This window comes from Manis javanica, chromosome 16, assembly GCF_040802235.1.
Source record: "Manis javanica isolate MJ-LG chromosome 16, MJ_LKY, whole genome shotgun sequence".
NCBI classification, from domain to species: domain Eukaryota; kingdom Metazoa; phylum Chordata; class Mammalia; order Pholidota; family Manidae; genus Manis; species Manis javanica.
Genome location: NC_133171.1, coordinates 26,842,810 through 26,865,594, shown reverse-complemented (window position 1 = coordinate 26,865,594; position 22,785 = coordinate 26,842,810). Strand labels below are relative to the sequence as shown.

General features: G+C 38.6%; 1 protein-coding gene across 21 annotated transcripts in view; it reads left to right on the top strand.

Moving 5' to 3' along the window:
- FAM135A (family with sequence similarity 135 member A) overlaps positions 1–22,383 on the top strand; it is a 106,239-nt gene extending 83,856 nt beyond the window's left edge. For 10 of the 21 annotated variants that reach the window (XM_037012545.2, XM_037012543.2, XM_073224576.1 and 7 more), the window contains 9 exons: positions 819–973; positions 1,192–3,499; positions 4,920–5,080; positions 6,187–6,278; positions 6,780–6,877; positions 8,807–8,958; positions 10,562–10,672; positions 18,942–19,055; positions 20,966–22,383. In XM_037012545.2, coding sequence (XP_036868440.1) covers positions 819–973; positions 1,192–3,499; positions 4,920–5,080; positions 6,187–6,278; positions 6,780–6,877; positions 8,807–8,958; positions 10,562–10,672; positions 18,942–19,055; positions 20,966–21,171 — 3,397 coding nt within the window. In that variant the 3' untranslated portion in view covers positions 21,172–22,383. Of the gene's footprint in view, positions 1–818; positions 974–1,191; positions 3,500–4,919; positions 5,081–6,186; positions 6,279–6,779; positions 6,878–8,806; positions 8,959–10,561; positions 10,673–12,625; positions 13,116–18,941; positions 19,056–20,965 lie in introns of those variants that run through there. The other 11 variants (XM_037012552.2, XM_037012550.2, XM_037012553.2 and 8 more) reach the window with 6 other exon arrangements.
- Positions 22,384–22,785: the final 402 nt, after the last annotated feature.

The following is a 22,785-nucleotide window of genomic DNA, read 5'->3' as shown; positions in this document are numbered from 1 at the left end:
GGAACAGGGAAATTTAAGGTGAAGAAAGTCAGAAGGTGGTTGTCATGATTTCGACTTAGGCTGGGAGACTGACTGGAATGACATGGGAATACACTCTAAGTAGATGAAAATATTTTGTACCATGTATCCATTTGTCAGAGTCATACAGCTAAGATTTGTATATTTTAATACATGTGAGTTATACCTAAAAAAAAAAAAACAACTATAAATTGTGGAGGTAAGTAGTGAGTGGTGATACAGATAAAAAAAGAAGGGCAAAATTAATTGTTGAAGGTGTGTAGTGAAGTTTATTACACTATTCTGTTTACTTTGAAATTTTCCATTTAAGGTTTTTTAAAAAACGTTTGTATTAGAAAGGCATACACCTGTTTCAAATAGCTGTTAATTGTACTTACCAGAGTATGTTAGGTCAAGTAGTAGCAATGTAACACATTTTTTTTCCAACACTAGCATGAAATCCTTAGTAGGCATTTGAGCTTTTGGTTTATTTCCTGTATGTTATTCTTAGCAAATTAGGAAGTTCAGACTTTAAGCAAGATTACTCACTTTGAAATACCATTAAAAAGTATGGAAGAATAGAATAGAAATTAAATAATTTATCAACAGGCCATAATTTTATAAGCCAATAACTCATTATCAACAAGCCATATTTTCATTTTAGCAATCTTTATCTCTGACCAAGAAGCTCTTTCAGAAGGAGGTCATATCTTGAGAATGGGGTATAGAAATTGTGAGGACAAGGGAAAGGGTAGAGGCTGTAAAGTGAAATTAGGTATAACGTTCTAAAATTGCAGTCTGACTTAAGAAATATTTTTCAGTGCTCAGAGTCATCTACAGATGTGCACCGCTATCAAAAACACTTCCTTCTGCAGTTCTCTTCCGCCCCTACCTATTGAATGTAGTGAATTAGATGGAGATCTCAATTCATTACCTATAATCTTTGAAGATAGGTATTTAGATTCAGTTATTGAAGGTAAGTATAATCTAAAATATGTAAATTGTGGGTGTCATTTTGAGTATATTCTTCCTAATACACATAAAACCATTCCCTAATGTGGGGCCATTTCTTTCCCCTCCAGTTTTATTTATTTTTGAGGATATTAGAAAGTTATAGTCAGAAAAAAGTAGTCTTGATCATATGAGTCCTCACACCTTGTTTTAAATCTGAATCTTTTTTTCTTTGGATAAAAGACGTAGATGCACCCTGGATGGGCATGCAGACTCTTCACAGATCAGAGGCCAGTAGAATGGATAAATATGAGACTGAAGAAAGATCTGTAGCTGGACTTTCTAGCCCAGAGTTGAAAGTCAGACCTGCTGGTGCCTCCAATTTTTGGTATACAGAAGGTGAAAAGCAGCTAACAAAATCTCTAAAAGGAAAGAATGAAGAATCACATAAAACCAAGGTTAAGGTTACTAAGCTCATGAAAACAATGAAACCTGAAAACACAAAAAAATTAATAAAACAGAACTCTAAGGATTCTGTGGTGTTGGTAGGCTACAAATGTTTGAAAAGTACAGCATCAAATGACCTCTTTAAATGCTTTGAAGGCAACTCTTCCCATAGTCAGAAGGAGGGTCTGGATCCCACAATATGTGGATATAATTTTGACCTAAAGACCTACATCAGACAGACAAGTCAAAAAGAAGCTAGCTTTTTGCCAGCTAATACAGAGAGAACTGAACTAAAGTCTCCAAATATTGAAAATGTGCAGCCAGACCTGTTTGATTCTTTGAACTCTGGCAGCCTAAATCTTTGTGCAAATTTGTCCATTTCAGGTAAACTTGCTATCTCCCAGGATGGTAGTGACATTACACAAGTGGAGCACAGTGTGGCATGCAGAAGTTCATCAGATGGTTGCCAGGATCATCAAACAACCCCACCGTCAGGAATTAGAACAATTGAAGTAAAGCCCTGTAATAAAGACCCTTTGAGTGGAGAGAAAATAACTGTTAAAACAGGACCATGGACAGAGCTTCGACCAGATGAATTATTTGTGGATAATTTACAGCTACCCAGCTTTGAGTCCTTAGACTCTAATGGTAAATCTAAATCCATAGAAATAACACTTGAAAAAGAAGCTTTGCAGGAAGCAAAGTGTCATTCTGTTGGAGAATCATTAGCTAAGTTAAGAAGTAATCAGCCTTCTACAAAAGAATATTATGTTACAGTAAGTGGAGATACAATTAAGTTACCGGATATTAATGCCACATATGCTTCATCTAGATTTTCAGATTCAGGTGTTGAAAGTGAACCAAGTTCTTTTGCAACACATACAAACCCTGATGTAATATCTGAAACTGTGCAAGGGCAAGGTCTTTACAATAATGAAAGATTGTTTCCTCAGCTTTTGATGAAACCTGATCATAATGTAAAATTTTCCTTAGGAAGTCATTGTACAGAGAGTACCAGTGCTTTCAGTGAAATACAGTCATCTTTGACATCCATAAACTCTCTGCCTTCTGATGATGAACTGTCACCTGATGAAACTTCTAGGAAATCTGTCCCTGAATGCCACCTAAGCGATAGCAAAACTATATTAAATTTGGGAACCACCGATTTGCCAAAATGTGATGATAGTAAAAAGTCAAGTATTATTTTGCAACAGCAGAGTGTCATATTTTCAGGGCATTTGGACAGTGAAACTATAGCAATACATTCCTTAAATTCAAGCCCTAAAGACCCTTTACAACTTGTTTTTTCAGATGAAGATACTTCCAGTGATGTGAAAAGTAGTTGCAGCTCCAAACCTAACTTGGACACTGTGTGTAAAGATTCCCAGAGTCCTGATAAATCTAGTTACTCTGCAGGGGCAGCAAGTATGTTAAATTCAAAACTAGTTTGTTTAGGTACCGCTTGTGTCATTTCAGGTTCCATTTCTACTAATACAGAAGTTAGTGAAGATAGGACTGTGAAAAGGAAGAATAGTGATGCATTAAATGTCAAACAAATGAATTCAGAAGCCCCTGCACTTAAAAATGAAACTCATCTGGGTACAAGTGACTCTTTTTCAGCTAGTCCTGATATGGTAAAACAAGGGCTTGTGGAAAATTATTTTGACTTTCAAAGCAGTGCAGATGTTTCTCACACCTGTGCAGTTAGTTACAGCAATGCAGTCAGTCCTCGGGAGAAAGCTGCTGACAGCGAAATCGCTAAGCTCCAGCAGGAACAGGGAACAGAGAATGAGGAGGGAGAGCAGGACCACCGAACGGTTCAGAATGGGCACTATGAGGGGCCAGAGGACTCCGCACTGGAAGAAGAGAAGCTCATAAAATCTGAAAAGATTAACAGTGACTATCTGAGGGATGGTGTAAGTGTGCCTGCTGTCTGCACTTCCGCCTGTCTGTCCTTCCCGTCTGCACCACGCGAGTCTCCGTGTGATGTTAAGTATTCCGGAAGTAAATGTGATGCCATCACAAAGCAGCCGAGCAGCACTTCTTACAGTTCTGCTTCAGCAGCCTCCTGGTATGAGAATTCACCGAAACCTCAGATACAAGCGTAAGTCCTGGGGCACGACAGCATGTATACAGGACATGCCGTGTACTTCTTTAGCAACACACGTACTTCATGTTCTCTGGTCTCTCTAATACAGAAAGTGTGCCTTTGAGTAGCTGTCTGAAATGGAGAAGTGGACTCGATACACTCTGACCTGTAGTTGCCCATACGGTTGTCCCACTACTATACGCTAGACCTTCCTGATACATAAATTTTCCATTGGTGGTTTTATGTTAGAAGTATGGCATAATTGAGATTAAAACCTTCTTTTCATCAGTACTTCACTTCTTTTGCATTAACTCACAGACAGAAGCATTCAAAAATGAGTGCATCTAGTAAGTAAGGATAACTAAATAATGAATAATCAGTAAGTAGAAACTTCCCAAACCTTCCAGACCCAAAATGCCTCAGCTAAATCCGTGGTTTCCGGCATTAGTACTTCACAGACCAGTAAAATACCCAGAAGAGCTGGAGGATGGCACTGGTCCTTAGAATATCCTACTACCTTAATCAGTTGGAATTACAGTCCCTGGAGTGGAAAGTCTGGACGTGCCTACAGTAGATTTTTAAAGTAGGTTATTCTGAGATGTAGGATTAAGATCCATGGTGCTTGAAGGTAGTGAAACCAGTGAGGTGGTGACAGCCTGTGAAAGAATTGTAATTCACTGGAAAGCTGAGGGTTGTACCACCTACTGGGTACCTCAGACTTTCTGAGCATTCATGACAACAGTGATCTATGTATCTTCCAGCGGTATACCCTACTTGATCTGGTGTCCATCGACTTCTTTTACTTTTCTCAGTCCAAATGATATAGGATTAAAATAATTAAAATTGTTGGTGTTTGCAGTCCCCAAGCTGACTTGATTTGTCACCCAGTGAGTATATGGCACCAATTTTATGTAGTCACATCCCCCTCTTGTTTCTGCTCCTTCTTATTGGTACTTTCAAAAAAATACAAATGTTATCTACTAGATGCTGTAACTATCATTCTCACTATTACACATTGTAGAACAGCTCTATGCCTTCTGTTTATGTAAGATTAAAAAGAGCAAAGAGAGTAAGATTTGATTACAGCACAAGCATCAGATTGTCATCTTCCCAGTACTTCTCCCAGCTTTCCTGCCTACAATATAAAATTTTGTAGAAAGTATAACTGCTCCTAGTTGATTTCAAGTTGGAATGAATATTTTTAAGTGATTTTAGGTTTTTTCATTGTTTTGATCAGAATCTGAACTAATAATAGTAAAGAAAGGCACTTTCTGATTTCTAAATCTTTTAGGTAAAATAATCTTTTCATTATTTTAAAATCAGATATTGCTGGGTTTCCTCCTGCAGTTCTCTCAGTTCAACAGGTTGTCCTTTTGGTTCCAAACACTGTATATAATATTCAGCAAAGAATATCTTTTATGATATTTTGCTTCAGCTTCCTTCAGGCAAGAGAAGAACTGAAGCAACTTAAACTCCCCGGGTTCATGTACAGTGACGTTCCTCTGCTGGCCTCCTCAGCCCCGTATTTCAGCGCAGAGGAAGAGGATGGTGCCGAACACGGAGTGCACCTCATTGTCTGTGTGCATGGATTAGATGGTGCGTGATATCTGTCGACATACCCAGCCCTGCAACTCATGTTGCCTTTTCCTAATAGGTCTCATTTAGTTTTATTTAATCTTTGAAAAAAGATTTTAAATTGCTTAAATTAATTGAAGCTTAAATATATTCAAAAACAGAAATAAGCTTAATTTTCCTAAATATAATATTAGATTTCCTTGTAAGTAAATTTTCCACGGACATGACATCAGTCTGTCAACATTATACGTATTTCTAACTCGGCTTCTCCGCCCCTCCTGCTGCTGGTTTTGTCAGCTGCCCCTTCTGGCCGCCAGTTCCCTCCCTTTGGTGGTCTCCTCGCCCCTTTAGCTTGAAGCTTTAGACCTGATGGCCTGGAAAATGTGATACCTAAGAAGTCAAAGATGCACCCCTTAGTTAGGGTATAGTTTAAATTCTGAATACATGGCTTTAAAGTTACAGTTTTATAACAGCTATTTGGTTACTCAGCAGACTTTTTTCTAGGTTAGGAACTGTATTAGAAGATCCCAAATGTCTCTAGACTAGCAGCAGATCATTACTGTATTATAATGTGATTCTGTAAGAACGAATTCAATTAAGTAAAAAGCCACTAAACAAATTTTTAAAGATAATTATTTTTATACTTATGTATTCTGTCTATTTTTATAAATATCTTTTAAGTGAATAATTAAACTATCTTTGACTATGTAAATGGATTTTTTTTTGATCCATCTGTACCATTACCACCAAAAGAAAGTCAACAGATTAAAGTGCATCTGAGGTTTGTTAAATGAGCACCTAGAGTGAAGGGGGGAGTACTCCAGTCATTCATTCACAGCTGCCGTGGCCAGCAGTCACCACAGTGCGTGCCAACACTTCAGCAGATGCATCCATAAGTGGAAGAACGAGAGCATCATGGGATTCAAAGAAACTGTTGAAAGATACTGGCTAGTGGGAATCAGCTCTGAATAAAATCGAGGGCCCTTATTTCAGCATCATTGTCTTTTCAAAATTGGCATAGGCCATATTTTTGTCTTCAAGAACTATAAAACCATATGATGATGTACTTTGTACCTTTTACTCTAGCTCATCTTTTAGAGATAATTTTTATTTTCTTCATTTTCTAGGTAACAGTGCAGATCTCCGATTAGTAAAAACTTACATTGAACTGGGACTGCCAGGGGGAAGAATTGATTTTCTTATGTCTGAGAGAAATCAGGTACTCTTTGGCAGTGTTTTTCAGTGGAAGTAAACATTTCTGCACTAGTTTCTACATTAATGTTTGCTTACTACAAAATAGTAGTAATAATAGTAAAAATAATTTGATTTCTTTGAAATGTAATATTCATGCATATACCAAGGAAGTAGAAATGATTCACAATCCAAGGAACTCTTCACATGTGCAGAATTTCTAAAATTTCACATTTCTGTGCAAACATTTTATCAGTTAAGCTATTGTAAACAACCTTATGTTCAGTGTTGGTAATGGGCTAAACAGTTAGCCAACTAAATGAAGCCAGTGTTACTAAGAACAATAAATTCTTTTTCCCTAGAAATTCACTCTTTTTGCTCATTTTAATATAACATATTCACTAACTTCTCTGAAAATGCTGGTTGTAAGTGTATTTTCAATACCTAAATTAAAAATTATGTGTATCCTAAGCTTGTCATGTGATTCTACATATTCATTATATAATGTATCTGTTTTGTTTTTGTTTAGAATGATACTTTTGCTGATTTTGATAGCATGACTGATCGCCTTCTGGATGAGATAATCCAATATATTCAGATGTATAGTCTAACAGTCTCAAAAATAAGGTAACTTTTATACTACTATACAACTTCTTTTTGTGTGAGTCCTTTTTCCACAAGCAAGAGATGATAATAAGCAATATATATCATTATTTAATCAGATATTATGGATACAGAGAGAGAAAAGTATTTGCTTAAATACTTTTATTTAAAATCTAAACAGACTTTGTGGTAGTTCTATTGTCCTATTCTGAAATACAGGAGACCATAACTCATTAAAGAGAAAAGGAAAAATGGAAATATTTTAGGAAAAGGCCACAAATTATGTAATTCCATTTATATGACTTGCCCGGAATTGGCAAATCTGTAGAGTGAGAGGTAAATTAACGGTGGCTTAGGGCTGGGGGAAATGGGAGATAGGAGTGTGGTAAATGAAGGGTGCACAGGGTTTTTCTGAGATGGTGACAATGGTCTAAAATATCTTGTGATAGTGCTTGCTCAGCTCTGAATACACTGAAAACCATTGAATTGTACACTTTAAATGGGTGAACTGAATGGTACATTAATTATAGCTCAAAAGAACTGTTACCAGAAAGAAAGATTATAGGGCAGTATAAACAAGTAGAATAACAAAAATTCTTTCAAAGTTTCATGCCTGTTTTTGTGAGTCAGTTTTCCACAAGCAAGAGATGATAATCAAGGCCAAATATATCTCATTATTTAATCAGATACTGTGGATAGACATGAGAGGGAGAAAAGTTTGTTTCTCCTAGTCCAATAGTCCAAGATAAAATCAAAACTAATCTTCCTGCCTCAAAAAGAGTAGAATAAGCTGATAACCTTCATATCCTAAATAGGCTCGAGGAAGATGCTAGTGCTGGATACCATGAGCTTTTAGGGAGTTTGTTCTCAGTGTTAAGTATAGAGTAGAGACTAAGAAGAGAAATAATCAGGTTTTTATATGATGTCATGTTTTATAAACAGATTTCTGTTTAAATATGGGGGGAGATGCAAGTATGTTGGGAGGAAGGAGAGATTATTTTCTTGTTCTAATTCTTCTCACTTATGGGTTTTAAAATACTGTTTACTAAATTTTCTACAGTGATCTTGTATTTTATTCATTTATTGTTTTATGATGAGAAAATAATATATTGTTTCAGTTTTTTCATTTATCCACAAATACTTCTTTTACATTGGATTGTCAGTTACAATCAACCTTTATCCAAAAGCCTGATCTGGCTGACTGGGGACTCTTAGTTCCCATTATGACTTTCACTTCACGATCCTAGAGACTCCGGAGGGAGGGGTTTGGTCCCGAGCTGCTCCTGCTTATTATGCCTGCGAGCCGGTGTTGAGCGCCTTTCAGGCTCTCTCCTCCCACTGATAATTGTCCTCAGGTGTTCATATACCATCTGTTATTTAAAAAGTAGCAAGCAAAAAGTTCTTTTGATTTAAAATATTCCTTAACAAAGGTGAGGTACTTTATAAATATTATTCTTTTGGTAAAATCTTTGACTTAACAGTACATATTTTACCTGTACCTTAAAAACACTTAATCAGAGACTGTCCTGCTTCAAAGTATAGACCAGAGTAAGAGAAAGAGGCATATAATTTCTCCTAAGTCACCCTTCGTAGTTACAATTTCTTTATTTTGTTTTAAATCATGACTTAAGTAAATAATTGGTGTGAGTGCACAAGGAGGTAAATTTATCACCTAGTCAATGTATCATTACTTTTAAAATGTATTTATTTCTAAGCACTTACAAACTAGGAGTAAAAATTTTATGATAGGTAATACCTAGAGAATTTTCTACTATATTCTCATATTTTTTTTCTTTAAAATGTAAGTTTTATCATTTCAAAGTATCAAACCATAATTTTAAAATTAGAACCTTCAAGTTCTTAGTTTTTCATATCTGTGTGTTGTGATATCAGCCTGACATGTATTTTTAAAACTAATCCTATGAGAGAAATGTCTTTTTTTTTTCCTTAAAGCTTTATTGGACATTCATTGGGCAACTTAATAATCCGTTCAGTGCTCACGAGGCCAAGGTTTAGGTGTTACCTTCACAAACTGCACACCTTTCTCTCCCTCTCTGGACCCCACCTTGGTACATTGTATAACAGCAGCACTCTCGTTAATACAGGTAAAGTGTCATTCAGCATGAAAACTGGCACGGGGAGAAAGTTTAAAGGCAAAATTAATCATTTCTGGTGCTTATTTTATTTATTTATTTTCAGTTGTAGTATAGTTGATATACAGTATTACATTGGTTTCAAGTATACAACATAGTGATTTGACACTTAACTCCATTATTTAATGCTCACCCCAAGTAGTGCAGTTACTATCTGTCAACATAGAAAGGTGTTACAGAACTATTGTTCAGGTGTTTATTTTAGAGCTGGCTTGTCACATACTTGGAATTTCATAAAACATGACATAGCTGTTTTTGTGTTTTGTCATGGACATGAAGTAATCTGATAAAGGTCATTTCAGAAAATGAATATTGTCAAATCAAGATGATATTTGTCAAAAGTCACAGGAGCATTTTTTCCCCATTTTTCATTAAACTGTCAACATATTTTTAGTAAATGTTTATCTTATAAACAGGCTATTCTGTTCTATTAGTTGAGCAGATAACAAATAAATATCTGTATTGATGTAAAGTTATAAAATATTTTACATAGAATGTTACCTCTGGTTTTGATTTGATAACCATAAAGGATATTATGAAAAATAAATTCTAAAACTTTTAAAGAATTAAAATGAAAGCTAAGACCCCAATTTTGATTAGAATATTCTTATTAAGAAAGATCTGATACTTGATTTACCTTTTGTCTAGCTTGGTTTTTCCCTTAGGTTTTTTAAAATGGTTTTTATTGATTCCCAATACATGAATAAATTAGATTTCATTCTGTTTCTTTTCATTGAGCCTTGAAACTCTTATTTCCATTTTCTCTTCTAGTTTCCTTCACAAAAAAACCATACTATTTTCCTTTGTATCCCATTTCAAATGGTGGTATTCAAAATAACTAGTTCTGGATTTTTATAGTTTTAATCAATTAAAAGGGTTTTTCCTCTTTTCTGCCCCTGTAACTCTGTAATATTAGAAGCAACAAAAGTGGAAATGAATATTTCACAATCTTGAAAGCCCATTCCAAAGTGATCAAGGTTTCTCTTAATTTAAATTAACATTTAAATATGAGTAACTGATAATATAAAGAAATATAATTAAATATGAAACTTCATTACATTCAGCTCTTCCTAGAAAACATTAACCAATTGCTCATTCTAAGAGTTTCTATTCAGTTAGTCTACCGAGTAACTTAACTGTAATTATAAACAAAAGGCTCGGTATTTAGACATTTGGATCTCCTGCTATGTTTGAAGTTTCCCCCGTTTCTTGATCTAAAGGTACGGTTTCCCCAGTTTTTCTTCTTAGACCATTACCTGTTTCGTCACTGAGTGATACAGGATAGCAGCCCTCTGTCAGCCACCATTAACCCGTAGTTACCTCTGTGTGGATGTGTATGTTTATATTTGTTCTCAGAAAATGGAAAAGATACTACAAGTATTTTTTTATTTAGCTAACAGAATGCTAGTTTGGTAGCATTTGAAACCTCAGTGTGACTGGAACAGACCACCCTCATGTTTATCTTTTGTAAAGTGAAATATATTTTTAAATTAGTAACCTTGGCATATGTTACCACGTTTCCAGTTATACTTACATATTGTTTATAACTCTGTAGGACTATGGTTTATGCAGAAATGGAAAAAATCTGGTTCTCTTTTGCAATTGACATGTCGAGATCATTCAGACCCTCGCCAAACTTTTTTATACAAGCTTAGTAATAAAGCAGGTAAGTATAAGTATATAGTAACCGTATTGAAAGTATTCACTTGAAAAGCTTTTTTAAAATAAACCTTTGGCAAATAGATTTTCAACATCCCTTTCTGGTGATTAGAAAAGTAATAGTCCATTTTAATTTATGGATAATGAAATAGCAAACTCACAATTAAAACAGTGATTGATAGCATGGTTGTTTACATTGATTTCATAAGATTTATGTATCTTGTATGAGCTGCACAGCTATTTTGAAGTTATCCTAAACATCTTAACATTTATATTCATTACCAGTTAGAAGTTAGTCAGTGTTTCAGCTGGGCTTCTGCAGGTCCTAACCCTTCTGTCTTTCAAGCTGCCCCCACCCCAGTCCTCAACTCTTATATAAGCTGCCGTGTATTTTTCTGCCTTCCTGTTCTAGGGCTATCAGGCATTTCTGGAAACTGTCAGAAACTAAACTATTAATAGTTATTCCTTTTATAAATTCTCATGTCATGTATGAATCTTGTTATTCATCTCTTATTAACTGATTATTAAATATATTCCTATCTTGCATATATATTCCAAGCTTTTGCCACCTGAAACCCCAACTGCTCCTTTGCATTCTCACTGTCTGTAAATGACCTTGCCTTCCACCTCCCCATCTCTCTCTGATTCTTACTCACACTAACGTCTTCCTAACATGTTCCTCCCACTGTCTCCTTTGAAACCTCAGTTTGAGGGGAACAGACCACCCTCATGTTTACACTGTTCAAAGCATGCTATCTCCACTCCTTCTGAAAAGGGAGATACAGCAGAAACCTAGATATTGCCCCATGTTGCCCCACTGCCATCTCCTCACTCCCCCTGGCTATAGAACAACGGTTGGCAAACCTTTTTCTTAAGGAGCCGGAGACGAGTATTCTGGTTTCATAGGGCATGTGATCGCTGGTGCACCTACTCAGCAGTGCACTGTAGCACAGCAACTGCCATAGACAGTACATAAACAAATGTGGCTGTGTTCCCAAAAAAATTTATTTACCAAAAAAAGGCAGGAGACCAATCCCACAGGCCATACCTTGCTCACTTCTGCTATAGAAGCAGCTCAATTTCTCGTTTACTGTGAGGGGAGCAGTCTTCTTGCTTGCCATTTCCAGTGGCATCCCTGCTCCGCCACTGTCAAATAAAACCGCCTTCTTGAGGCTTGAGCCTTCTGAGCGGTGGGTGCTACCTTCTAGTCGTCTTGCATGTAGCACTTTCCTGGTGGCTCGGTCAGAGCCCTGTTACGAGGTCATCGGCAAGTACTTACTACACAGTTGTGCGTGGGAAGAGGCACTCTTCCTGGATCTTAATATACTTAATCCTGGCATCATCTTTGGCAATTTGGGTCAACTTTTTAGATGATTCATCCAGCATTACAGAGCCTTTCTCAGCTTTGTGGTGACCGTGCATTCCTCTCCACCTTGAGCCACACCGGCGGCTCCTCCACCCTGAGACCAGTCAGCATCCCATTGTGTGGCTGCGGTACCCTCGCCCTTCTCTCTCATTGCCTGTTGTCATCTTCACTGGGTTCATTTAAGATCCCTATTCCATTCTCCTCAGATTGCCCTGCCCTTCATGGTTCCACTCCTTTCCTGATCCATCTCAGACTTTATGAATCGTCACTTTTATCATTCATACATTGTTACCTCTTGTCTTTTTGTCAGAGCTATTATAGTAAACCTGTATTACTGTTTCTTTACCTGGCTTGTTGAACCCTACTAGAAGGATCACGCAGACATGTAGATCAAGGCCACCGTAGACACATGGTGTCCCCATCTAGTTACTTCCAACTAGCTTCCTGTATCTGTTCCCTTAGAAGCTTTTCCACCTATCTCTAATTGTGCGTTTAAATAACAAGTATTCATTAATTGATTTTAAAATTACAATATTATCACAGGGTTAGAGTGGATCTCTCTTGAGCTGTGCATTTTCTGTTTTTTTGGTCTAGAGAATTGAGAGAAATGAGCAGTCAATTCCTGGGAAGTTGCTACACCTGTATATATACATGTGGATTACTTTATTTACAAAGTAGAAATACTGGAAACATCAGAAACATAAGTAAATAAAATGGAAACATAGAGCAACTTACTTAACCGATATGCTATTCTCATGCGTTTTTAAACAAACAAAAGCCCTGATGATAATTTCTTTTTTATTTTATTCTGCCAAAGCTACAAAATCTCAGATGTCCTGGCCCCATTAGTGCTTCTGTTTCTCCCGAACAGCCAATTTCTTGTGCTTTTGGGAAAGCGTGAAATAATCTGTCTAAACCAAAATCTATCCTTTAATATTTTTCCCTTTTTTTTATTTAAACAAAGCCTCCCTTGTGGGTCTTCCTTTTGAAACAGTCTTTTGCTCTGCAATGTATCATTTGTTAGTAACTTTCCTTAACTGAAAGCTGTTCAATATTTTAAAATAAAGGAAGCATTTCAAAGCCTCTTATTTGTGTGAGTCCCAAAACAGCTCAGAAATTTTAAATTTTTTGTAAAAATAATACATTTCTTAAGTGTGAATTACCTTTTTGTTTTATGAACACAGTAGATCTGGTAAAGGGCTAGAGATGTTACTTTTAACAGGAAAGTATCTTTCTTGGTTAAGGCATTGCAATTGTAAACGTACATTAAATTTTTGTAACAACTTTTGGCCATAAAACCTGTAGCATTCTACAAATTGCTGATAAATTATATAAATAATTTATACAGCATAGTCATGGCATACTAGCATCGCAGCGTTGAGTATCATGGGAAAGAAAGAAGATGGAGGAACTAGAGCAACGTGGAAGGTAAAATGTGCATGACTATGATTAGGTGACCCCAGTGGTGAAGGAGTCAAGATTGCACGGAGAGAAGGGTCACGGACACGCCTGCCTTCTTTAATGAGGGCTCCAAAATAGCCAAATAAGAATCTATTCATTGTTGGAATTTCAGAAATAAAATGTCCTTATCTAAAGATCTTCCATACGACATATGTTTAGAATCTCCTTACCAGCTGTTGAATTCTGACAAATAAAATACAACAATTAGAGAAGCCTCCTGCTATGCTGCTATGGCACAGGGAATCTTTTTTTCCAGCAGATTACAGAGGTCTCTAATAATAGGTATCACTTGATTTGTTAAAGGACTTGTGTTTTGTTTCTGAAAGTGTGGGAAAGAATCAGCATCAGCTAACCAACCTTATTTTCAGGAGCAAATTCTTTCAAATGTATTTAAAAAGTGTAAAAGTAAGAATAGTTTAATATTGCTTAGTGTATGTCAGTTTTAAAAACACATGGTTTTCTTAACCTCAGTACTGTTGACATCCTGGGCGGGATAACGCTGGGATCAGAGATCGGCCCGTGCGGTGCAGGGCCTTCAGCCCTGGTCTCTCCCCACTATTTGCTAGTCGCACACACAGCCCTCTGTACCCTCCTCCACCTCCCCGTTTGTGACACAGACGTGTCTCCAGACTCGGGTGCCGAACCACTGCTTCAGTCAGTTCCAGAGAACAGACAGAAAATGGGTCAATACTGAGTTGCCTTAAAACTCATTAAAATTTTCAGAAGAAATAAGTCAATAAAAGTATCAGGAAGACTGAGAAAACGAAGAGCAGGTTGCCGTTACAGCGTTCATACAGCAGTCCTGCCATTACAGAAATTTTTGAAGAAATATTGAAGATTTACTTTAATCGTTTTCTTGTTGGTAACCCTGAAAAGTAACTAAAACCCTTGAGTAACTTTTCTAGTTAATTTATCTCCTTCTGTAGATGAAGAAACCTTGTTAGTTTCCCAAGTCAGAGGTAACTTTTCAAGCAAGAATTAGTTGCTTCAAAGACAAATCCTACCATTTGCATCAACATGGATGGAGCTGGAGGGTGTTATGCTCAGTGAAATACGCCAGGCGGAGAAAGACAGGCACCAAATGATTTCACTCATCTGTGGAGCATAAGAACAAAGCAAAACCTGAAAGAACAAAACAGCAGCAGACTCACAGAACCCAATAATGGACTAATAGTTACCAAAGGGAAAGAGACTGGACCAGATGGGTGGGAAGGGAGGGAGAAGGGGGAAAAGGGGCATTACGATTAGCACTCATAATGTAATGGAGGGGGGTGCCCGGAAAAGGCTGTTTATACAGAGAAGACAAGTAGTGATTCTACAGCATCTTACTACACTGATGGACAGTGACTGTAATGGGGTATGTGGGGGGGACTTGATAATGGGGAGCATCTTGTAACCACAATGTTGCTCATGCAATTATTTATTAATGATACCAAAATTTAAAAAAAAAAAGAATTAGCTGCTGAGTCAAGTACTGACCTGAAGGCCAGTCAACTAGGTCATCTCTGAGCAGATAGTGGCAGTTGAGTTGCAGAGATGAACCTGGAACATGAGACTCCCAGAGTAAAGGCATTGGTAGTTCCTTAGCTGGGCTTCAACTCAGATGAACTTTAGTCGTCCCCACTGCACTGTGGCTCTGGGCCTGCAGGTTGCCCTGTGTGGCTAACACTGCTGACAAGGAATTGAACCCAAGAGATTTTTTAAAAAATTAAGTCTATTTAGCTATCTTGGTTTTTGGCTAATACCAAAAGCAGACTTTCCTTGCAGAAGCACAATATTGGTATTAATACACTGTTGTTGAAAAACTATTATTAAAGACTGATTAGTAAATTTAAAATGCATTTTTAAAGTACAATACTATCTTAAGAATCACATTTAGAAATACTACAACATGGTGTATTTATATCAGTAGCAGGGTCTTTGATTTTTACTTAAATTCATCATCATGGAATCTGAGAATTAAATAAAAGGTGGCTAGCCATCCTCTCACCTGACCGTTACTGGTTGTGCACACCGCTGTCCCACTGGGCTGCCTGCCCCTCCGCGGACACAGGTGCGTCCCTGAGGGTCCTCGGCCTGACAGTGGTCCTGCACCTGTGTGTCATTTCTCTACAGAAGCGTGTCAGAACTGTCGGAACCTCTGCAAAGAGCTGTTCTGAAAAATGTTTACCGTAGTTTGTAATGGACTGCCTGGTATTCTTATAATGTAAACTGTAGAATTAAAAAGTGCCAGGAAATGGGGTGATAACTGCAGAGTATAATCCAAGGACAGGCTCATTGATGAGGGATTTTTTTTAAATAGGAGATATTATACTGTTTTAGATGCAAATAAGAATGGTGTGTACCTTAAGCCAGGGGGGAGCCGGAGGGAGCAGGGGGGAGCAGGAGGGAGCAGGAGGGAGCCAGGGGGAGCAGGAGGGAGCCGGAGGGAGCAGGGGGGAGCCGGAGGGAGCAGGGGGGAGCCGGAGGGAGCAGGGGGGAGCAGGAGGGAGCAGGGGGGAGCAGGAGGGAGCCAGGGGGAGCAGGAGGGAGCCAGGGGGAGCCGGAGGGAGCAGGGGGGAGCAGGGGGGAGCCAGAGGGAGCAGGGGGGAGCCAGGGGGAGGAGGGAGCCGGGGGGAGCAGGGAGCCGGGGGGAGCAGGAGGGGGCTGGGGGGGCCGGAGGGAGCAGGGGGGAGCCGGAGGGAGCAGGGGGGAGCCAGGGGGAGCAGGGGGGAGCCAGGGGGAGCAGGGGGGAGCCAGAGGGAGCAGGGGGGAGCCGGAGGGAGCAGGGGGGAGCCAGGGGGGAGCCAGGGGGAGGAGGGAGCCGGGGGGAGCCAGGGGGGAGCCAGGGGGAGGAGGGAGCCAGAGGGAGCAGGGGGGAGCCGGAGGGAGCAGGGGGGAGCAGGGGGGAGCCAGAGGGAGCAGGGGGGAGCAGGAGGGAGCAGGGGGGAGCAGGGGGGAGCCGGAGGGAGCAGGGGGGAGCCGGAGGGAGCAGGGGGGAGCAGGAGGGAGCAGGGGGGAGCAGGAGGGAGCCAGGGGGAGCCGGAGGGAGCAGGGGGGAGCCAGAGGGAGCAGGGGGGAGCCAGGGGGAGGAGGGAGCCGGGGGGAGCAGGGAGCCGGGGGGAGCAGGAGGGGGCTGGGGGGGGCCGGAGGGAGCAGGGGGGAGCCGGAGGGAGCAGGGGGGAGCCAGGGGGAGCCGGAGGGAGCAGGGGGGAGCCAGGGGGGAGCCAGGGGGAGGAGGGAGCCGGGGGGAGCCAGGGGGGAGCCAGGGGGAGGAGGGAGCCGGGGGGAGCAGGGGCAGGTGCGGTTTGGCTTGTGTTACGCTGGGAGTCCTCTTCTGTTCCTCTCCTCAGTGGAACAGGAAGCAAGATCATAAGGTAAGAGTGAAGAGGGGAGGGGAGAGACTGGCAATTTATGGAAAAATAGTCACTTAAGAAAGTTCGAAAAGGAACATTGTTGAGCAAGGCTGCCACAGGCTGTGCAGGGCCAGCTGCAAGGAGCGAGGCTCGGGCAGACGCAGTCGCCTGGCCCCTGCGGTTGTGCGGTACGGTAGCCCTTCCTGGAGAGCGGACACACACCTTCCAGGTAAATGAAGGCGCCCGTTGTGCGGTTCTGTGACTGGTTTCATGCAGTTTGGGATAAAATGAGCTTCCACCGAAATGTGCAGTGCCGGAAACAGCTTGGGGAGCAGTGAAGATGAAGCTGTAGGACAGTGGTGGTCACAGTTTGGGCTTATGTACCCCATAAAAGGATGTTGAAAACATGTGTATTCCCTTGTATAATTTTTTAAGTGACATGTAAAAATATTTTTTATAATTTTTAATAATTACAAAGGATGATTTTCCAGCATGTCAGGTAGTATATATTTACTGTAACTAAATTTTCATAAAAATATCAAGAGAGGTCATTTGATTAGAGTTACAGATTTAGCTCATTCAATTCATGGAAAATGTGTGGCATAAAATCTAATTGACAGAGCCATTGCTTGTTGTCAAATAGTCAAGTCAGAAAAAAGTTAGATTTCAGTCATATTTTGATTGATTCCCCCAGAGAGTTTCATATTCCAGGGCCATACACCATATCTGAAATACATTTGGAAAAATATCTTTCTCTTACCAAGTGGGAGAGGGACAAGTCACTTCTAGAGAGGTGCTCATGTGGACGTCGGGGTCTGGGCATCAGGTGCCCCAGAGCTGTAGGCGCCCGTCCAGCACGGAGAGTCGTAGATCACCCCTGGGGTGGATGCACACCAGCCTGTCTAGAACATGTAGATGATTCCCAAAGTGGCGCTAACGCTGCGGAAGGCACTGTGTCAAACGAAACCAAAAATGGAGTTTGTCACATGAAGCGTGAGAATGAAGGGAAAGAACCTCTTTTTCTTCATGAATGTTTTTCCAAAATGTGATTTCCAATATCTGTGTGTAATTGAATTAATTCCTAATAAAGACATTTGATTATTTCACATATATTCCTAGAACTTTATATATTAAAATTGCCACAAAATGGTATCTTCTTATTGGGAAAAAGGGAGGAGAGCCTCACGCTCAGCATAGAGAGCAAGGGTGCATCCAGTCCCGCCTGAGCGCGCGCGGCCGTCCGCAGGGCCCCTGAGCTCCAGGGAGAAAGGGAGGCCCGCGCCGGTCTCCTCGGTTGGCCCTTCTATGGCTCTCGGCGTCCGTGAGCAAAAATACCAAGATTTTGCTCTGGAATGTCCCAGAACAAAATTCTGTACACTACACATCCCATCTCTAATGTATTGCCATTATTCATTTGTATTTTATTTAATAATCTCATAAAGTTTTTATTTATTTTTTATTAGTCTGAGCCAAATAGCAAAATTAGAACACTACAGGTCCTAAAATGGTCAAGAACATGGTTTCAGTACTGAAACTGAGTTTATATTAACAAAGTATCCCAAAGTTACAAGCCCTAAATTCACCTCATTTACTACAAACTAAAAATAGAAGGACCTGAAAAAGTATGTGGATAGAGTACAAAACCCTCATATTATTGAAAAATCAAAACGAGTCAAATGAAAACTTGGAAGTAAAAAGTCAGCTTTAATTTCATATATGGTGGGGTTTTTTTATAGAAGAGTATAATTTTGTTTCTTTGGGCAGTTTTCCTGAATGTTAAGGGATATCCTTTGGAAAGTAAGATGTTGTGAAATACTTCCTTACAGGATTTCACTCTACCGTATCTAACTTCTCCCACACACCCAGACACCACAATCCTTGCTTTCACTGAGTGCAAACACACGTTCCTCATATCAGCACATAAACTCCATTCAGTGAAGCAAGATGGGGTCGCTGTAGATAATATATAGCCACTTGGAGAAAGGATTCCTTAGGTATTTAAGAAGCCATAAAGTTAGCACTATGGAGAAAATAGGCACTTAACATGATACTAATAATTTGTTTTTTTAAGTCTGGTTAATCATTGCATTATAATCAGTGTATCCTCTTCACAGGGCTTCATTATTTCAAAAATGTTGTGCTGGTGGGATCCCTGCAGGATCGCTATGTTCCTTATCACTCTGCCCGTGTTGAAATGTGTAAGACAGCTTTGAAGGACAAACAGTCAGGTAAGGAAGTAAACGTAGGTATTTCAGAGATTTACATCTATGCATGTTTTTTCCCACATTCTCGTGGGCTCACTTCTCTGTTCTCTCATCCCCTTTCCTTTTCCTTCCCTTCGACCCACCGGTATTTACAGTGACCCTTCCTTCAGTTTTCCACCTTTCTTTTCTCCTGCCACGTGAGATGTTTTTGCCAATGAAACAGTCATTGTCCTCATGAAAGAATTCTCATCTAGTCACAAATGCTTCTGGGTCCTGCCGCCTGGGAAGTAATGGGTCCTGGTCCTGCGGGTTGGTAGGGTTGGCGACCCTGAGAACAGCCAGCGTGTTGGCTGCATCTTACCCTTTAGTCAGTGGTGGCACCCAGAGCTGGCCCCACTCCACTGATAGTGAGTAATGGGGGTTTTGTTTGTTTATTCTTCTGCTGTTTTTGAATAACACGAGAGATTTAAATCATAGGTATTTGAAGCCAGAAGGAGACCTGTTTGGTCCTTTTGTACTGAGGCCCAGAGATGCTAAGTGTCTAATTACAGGCTCAGATCAAGAACCCTGGTGTCCTACCTTTCATATTGCTTCAGTTCCTTGTTTGGAATGAGGCTACTTTTAAACAAACTCTTAATCCTTAGCTTTTCCTACACGGTGACCGTGAACAGCGCCTTCAAGCAATGACTCTCGTCCGTGCATTTTTCTTGGTGTTGCCAGAGTGATGCTGGGCACAGAGTAGGTATCGATCCACTCTACAGTTTTTGAGCATTTTGTGGCACCAGAATAACCTTTATAACCATAATAAAAGGTTATTTTGTTTTTTGGTTTTTTTTCACTTACAGCGAGAGAGTCCACGTAAGGGAAAAAGCTAGAGTCCACTTAGGGAAACAATTCAAAAGAGGTTTACCCTTCAATTGGTCACTGAAACTAGATAAGTGTCCTTATTTCCAACAGTGAGATTCTGTGCCGCTGGGGATGGGGGAATCCAGTTAAAGACAGGTTTGGACTTCTCCCTAAGCAAAAATATTTTTTGAATAGTATGGAACCAGAAATCCAACTTGACTCACAATGAAAACTAAGAGGAGAGGTAGGAGCAGAAAGTTTTCTATGAGTCTGTATGATACAGATTCTCTTACACACATTTCTTCTTTTGCTAAGTGTGCTTCTGTACTGTCCCCTTCCCGTCATTCCTCGGGGCCACATCCTGCCCCACCTCTGAAGTTTAATACCTGCTCCTCTTAAGATTCCCAGATTCCATGGATATGCAGTAGTATTCATCTGTTATATGTATATGTGTATCTAAACTTTATCTTTTATATTTAGCATGATCTTAATAAATCCATTGTAATAATTAACCAAAAAGAGGGTAAGAGGAGCACAACTTTGGAATTAAAATCAGAACCAAGCCTAAATAAACCTTTAGACCAAAAAAAGGATCTTGTCTGCTCTTTGAGCCAAACTTACATTGTTCTTCTGACTATAGGAAGTTGCTATTCTTTCTCAGAATAATGTGGAATAATGTTGACTGCCATGAAAACATTTTTAAAGTGCTTGATATAGACCGTAAGTTCTGCCTTATCAAAATGTCTCAGCATGCTACCTTATTTTCTTAATAGCTTAACAAGTCATAAGTGACTTAATATTGAAGAAAACTCTGTTATTCCATTGCTCTGAATGAAAAAATACCAAATTGGTAAGAATAATGTATGATAAGTTTGTTATTCTTACTTGGCTAGATAAATAGTGTGCTTATATTTTCTATAAAACAGTCTCAAAGTGATAGTCAAAGAAAAAGAAAGCCTTTTAAAATGTACTTTTCTGCTTTAAATGGAAAAATACAACTAAATTTTATAAATTATATAACAGTTGGCATGGAATTCTTCTCAGTTCCTCACATGAACTAGTTTTCCTCCTTTCTGTTTGTTCCATAGGACAGATTTATTCGGAAATGATCCACAACTTGCTTCGCCCGGTTCTGCAAAACAGGGACTGTAACTTGGTTCGATACAATGTCATCAATGCTTTGCCCAATACAGCTGATTCACTCATTGGAAGAGCTGCACATATAGCTGTTCTTGATTCGGAAATATTTTTAGAGAAATTTTTTCTGGTGGCTGCCCTCAAATATTTCCAGTAGAATAAAAGTACTGTTAGAGACTTGACAATTACCTCATTCATCAATGACTCAAATAATGTATTATAGTGAACTGTAGATGCTAATAAGTTCTAAGAAATATTTATACCTTTTTATATGGAAGATAATTTATATCATCCATGTTTAGAGCTTTTTAAACGTCAACTTTCCTTTCTAAGTAATGTGGCTGTGCAATATTTTTTTAATTTTATCTTTTTACTTTTCTATTACTTTTTCATATATTTTGCTACATACGTATTTCAGTGAAACTTTAAGCCCATTTCTATGTCTGATTGTTTGTTATTGGCTTTCAACAATCTTTACATCAGACACATCATTAGAGGCCATTATTGCTAGAAGAGCATGGGATTTTAAATTTTCTAGTATTGGGGTATATAGTTAATTATAAATTTTACTTTTAACATTTTACTATATTTTAACTGGAAATAAAATTATGGCTGCTAAAATATATTTTTTGAAACCAACTCTTAAGCCCTATCAAAACCAGGAAGTTCATATATGACAATGTTATAAAAGTTTTCTATACAAAGTCATTATTACTGTTGCTATGAAACATATAAGCATGCCTATTAAAATATATTTTCTACTGGTGATTTCAGCATTATTTCTCACATTGACTTTTATTACTGGAACTTTCCATGTTCATGTTGGCAACATCTAGATATTTTTGAATGTTTGAATGACATCTGCTTTGGTTGGATTTTGCTAAATTTGGTAATGTTGCTTGAACTTTCTGACTATATTTCTTTAACTTTTTCATGGACTTCCATGTATGTACATAATAATTTAAGTGTTGAAATTTATGAAATACTTTTATGAATTTAGATAATTTTTAAATATTGTTAAAATTTATTGAGCTAAAGAATGTAAATAAAATAATTCATGTTAAAAATGGAACAAAGTAATTAACCTTACGTGTTTAGTAATACAGAAGCAAATGTTTTTGATATATGGAGATGTTAAGTCTTTCGACTTTACTAAAGGTGCTGAATAGCATTAAATTCACTATTTTCCTTTCCTGTTTTACTTGTGAAAATAATAATGCACTAAGGGTGGATAGCAGTTCTGTTTGCATTCATCAATTGTGATGGACAAAAGGTTTCTGTAAGTATGTATTGTATAATTGATGCACGCGTATTTTTAGTATTGTGTTACTGCCTCTGGTGTTAATAAATGAACAAATGTCTATCGGGAGGTAGAGCTAAAACACTTATTTTTAGAATACTAAAGATATATTTTTATTTTATAATTGGATAGACCATATTAATTAACTCTATAGAACAACATGATTATATAACTTACAGCCTTTGTATTTTTATAATTTGCATCTTCTGCATTTATTAAGTAGTTAAAAGATACTTCACTGATTGCTCTCTATAATTCTTTACTTTTTAAAAAGTATTTGAAAATTCAGTGAATTAACTTGATAATATACCAACGACATTATAACTGGAAAACATAAATACAATTATTACTTTTGCCACATAGATTTTTCCATCTTCATGTACCTTGGCCCTGAGTTTAGAATAATCATGTTTATTCTAACTTTGAAGAATTTCCCAGGTTTATGAAAGGATTCATTGTTACTCGAAATCA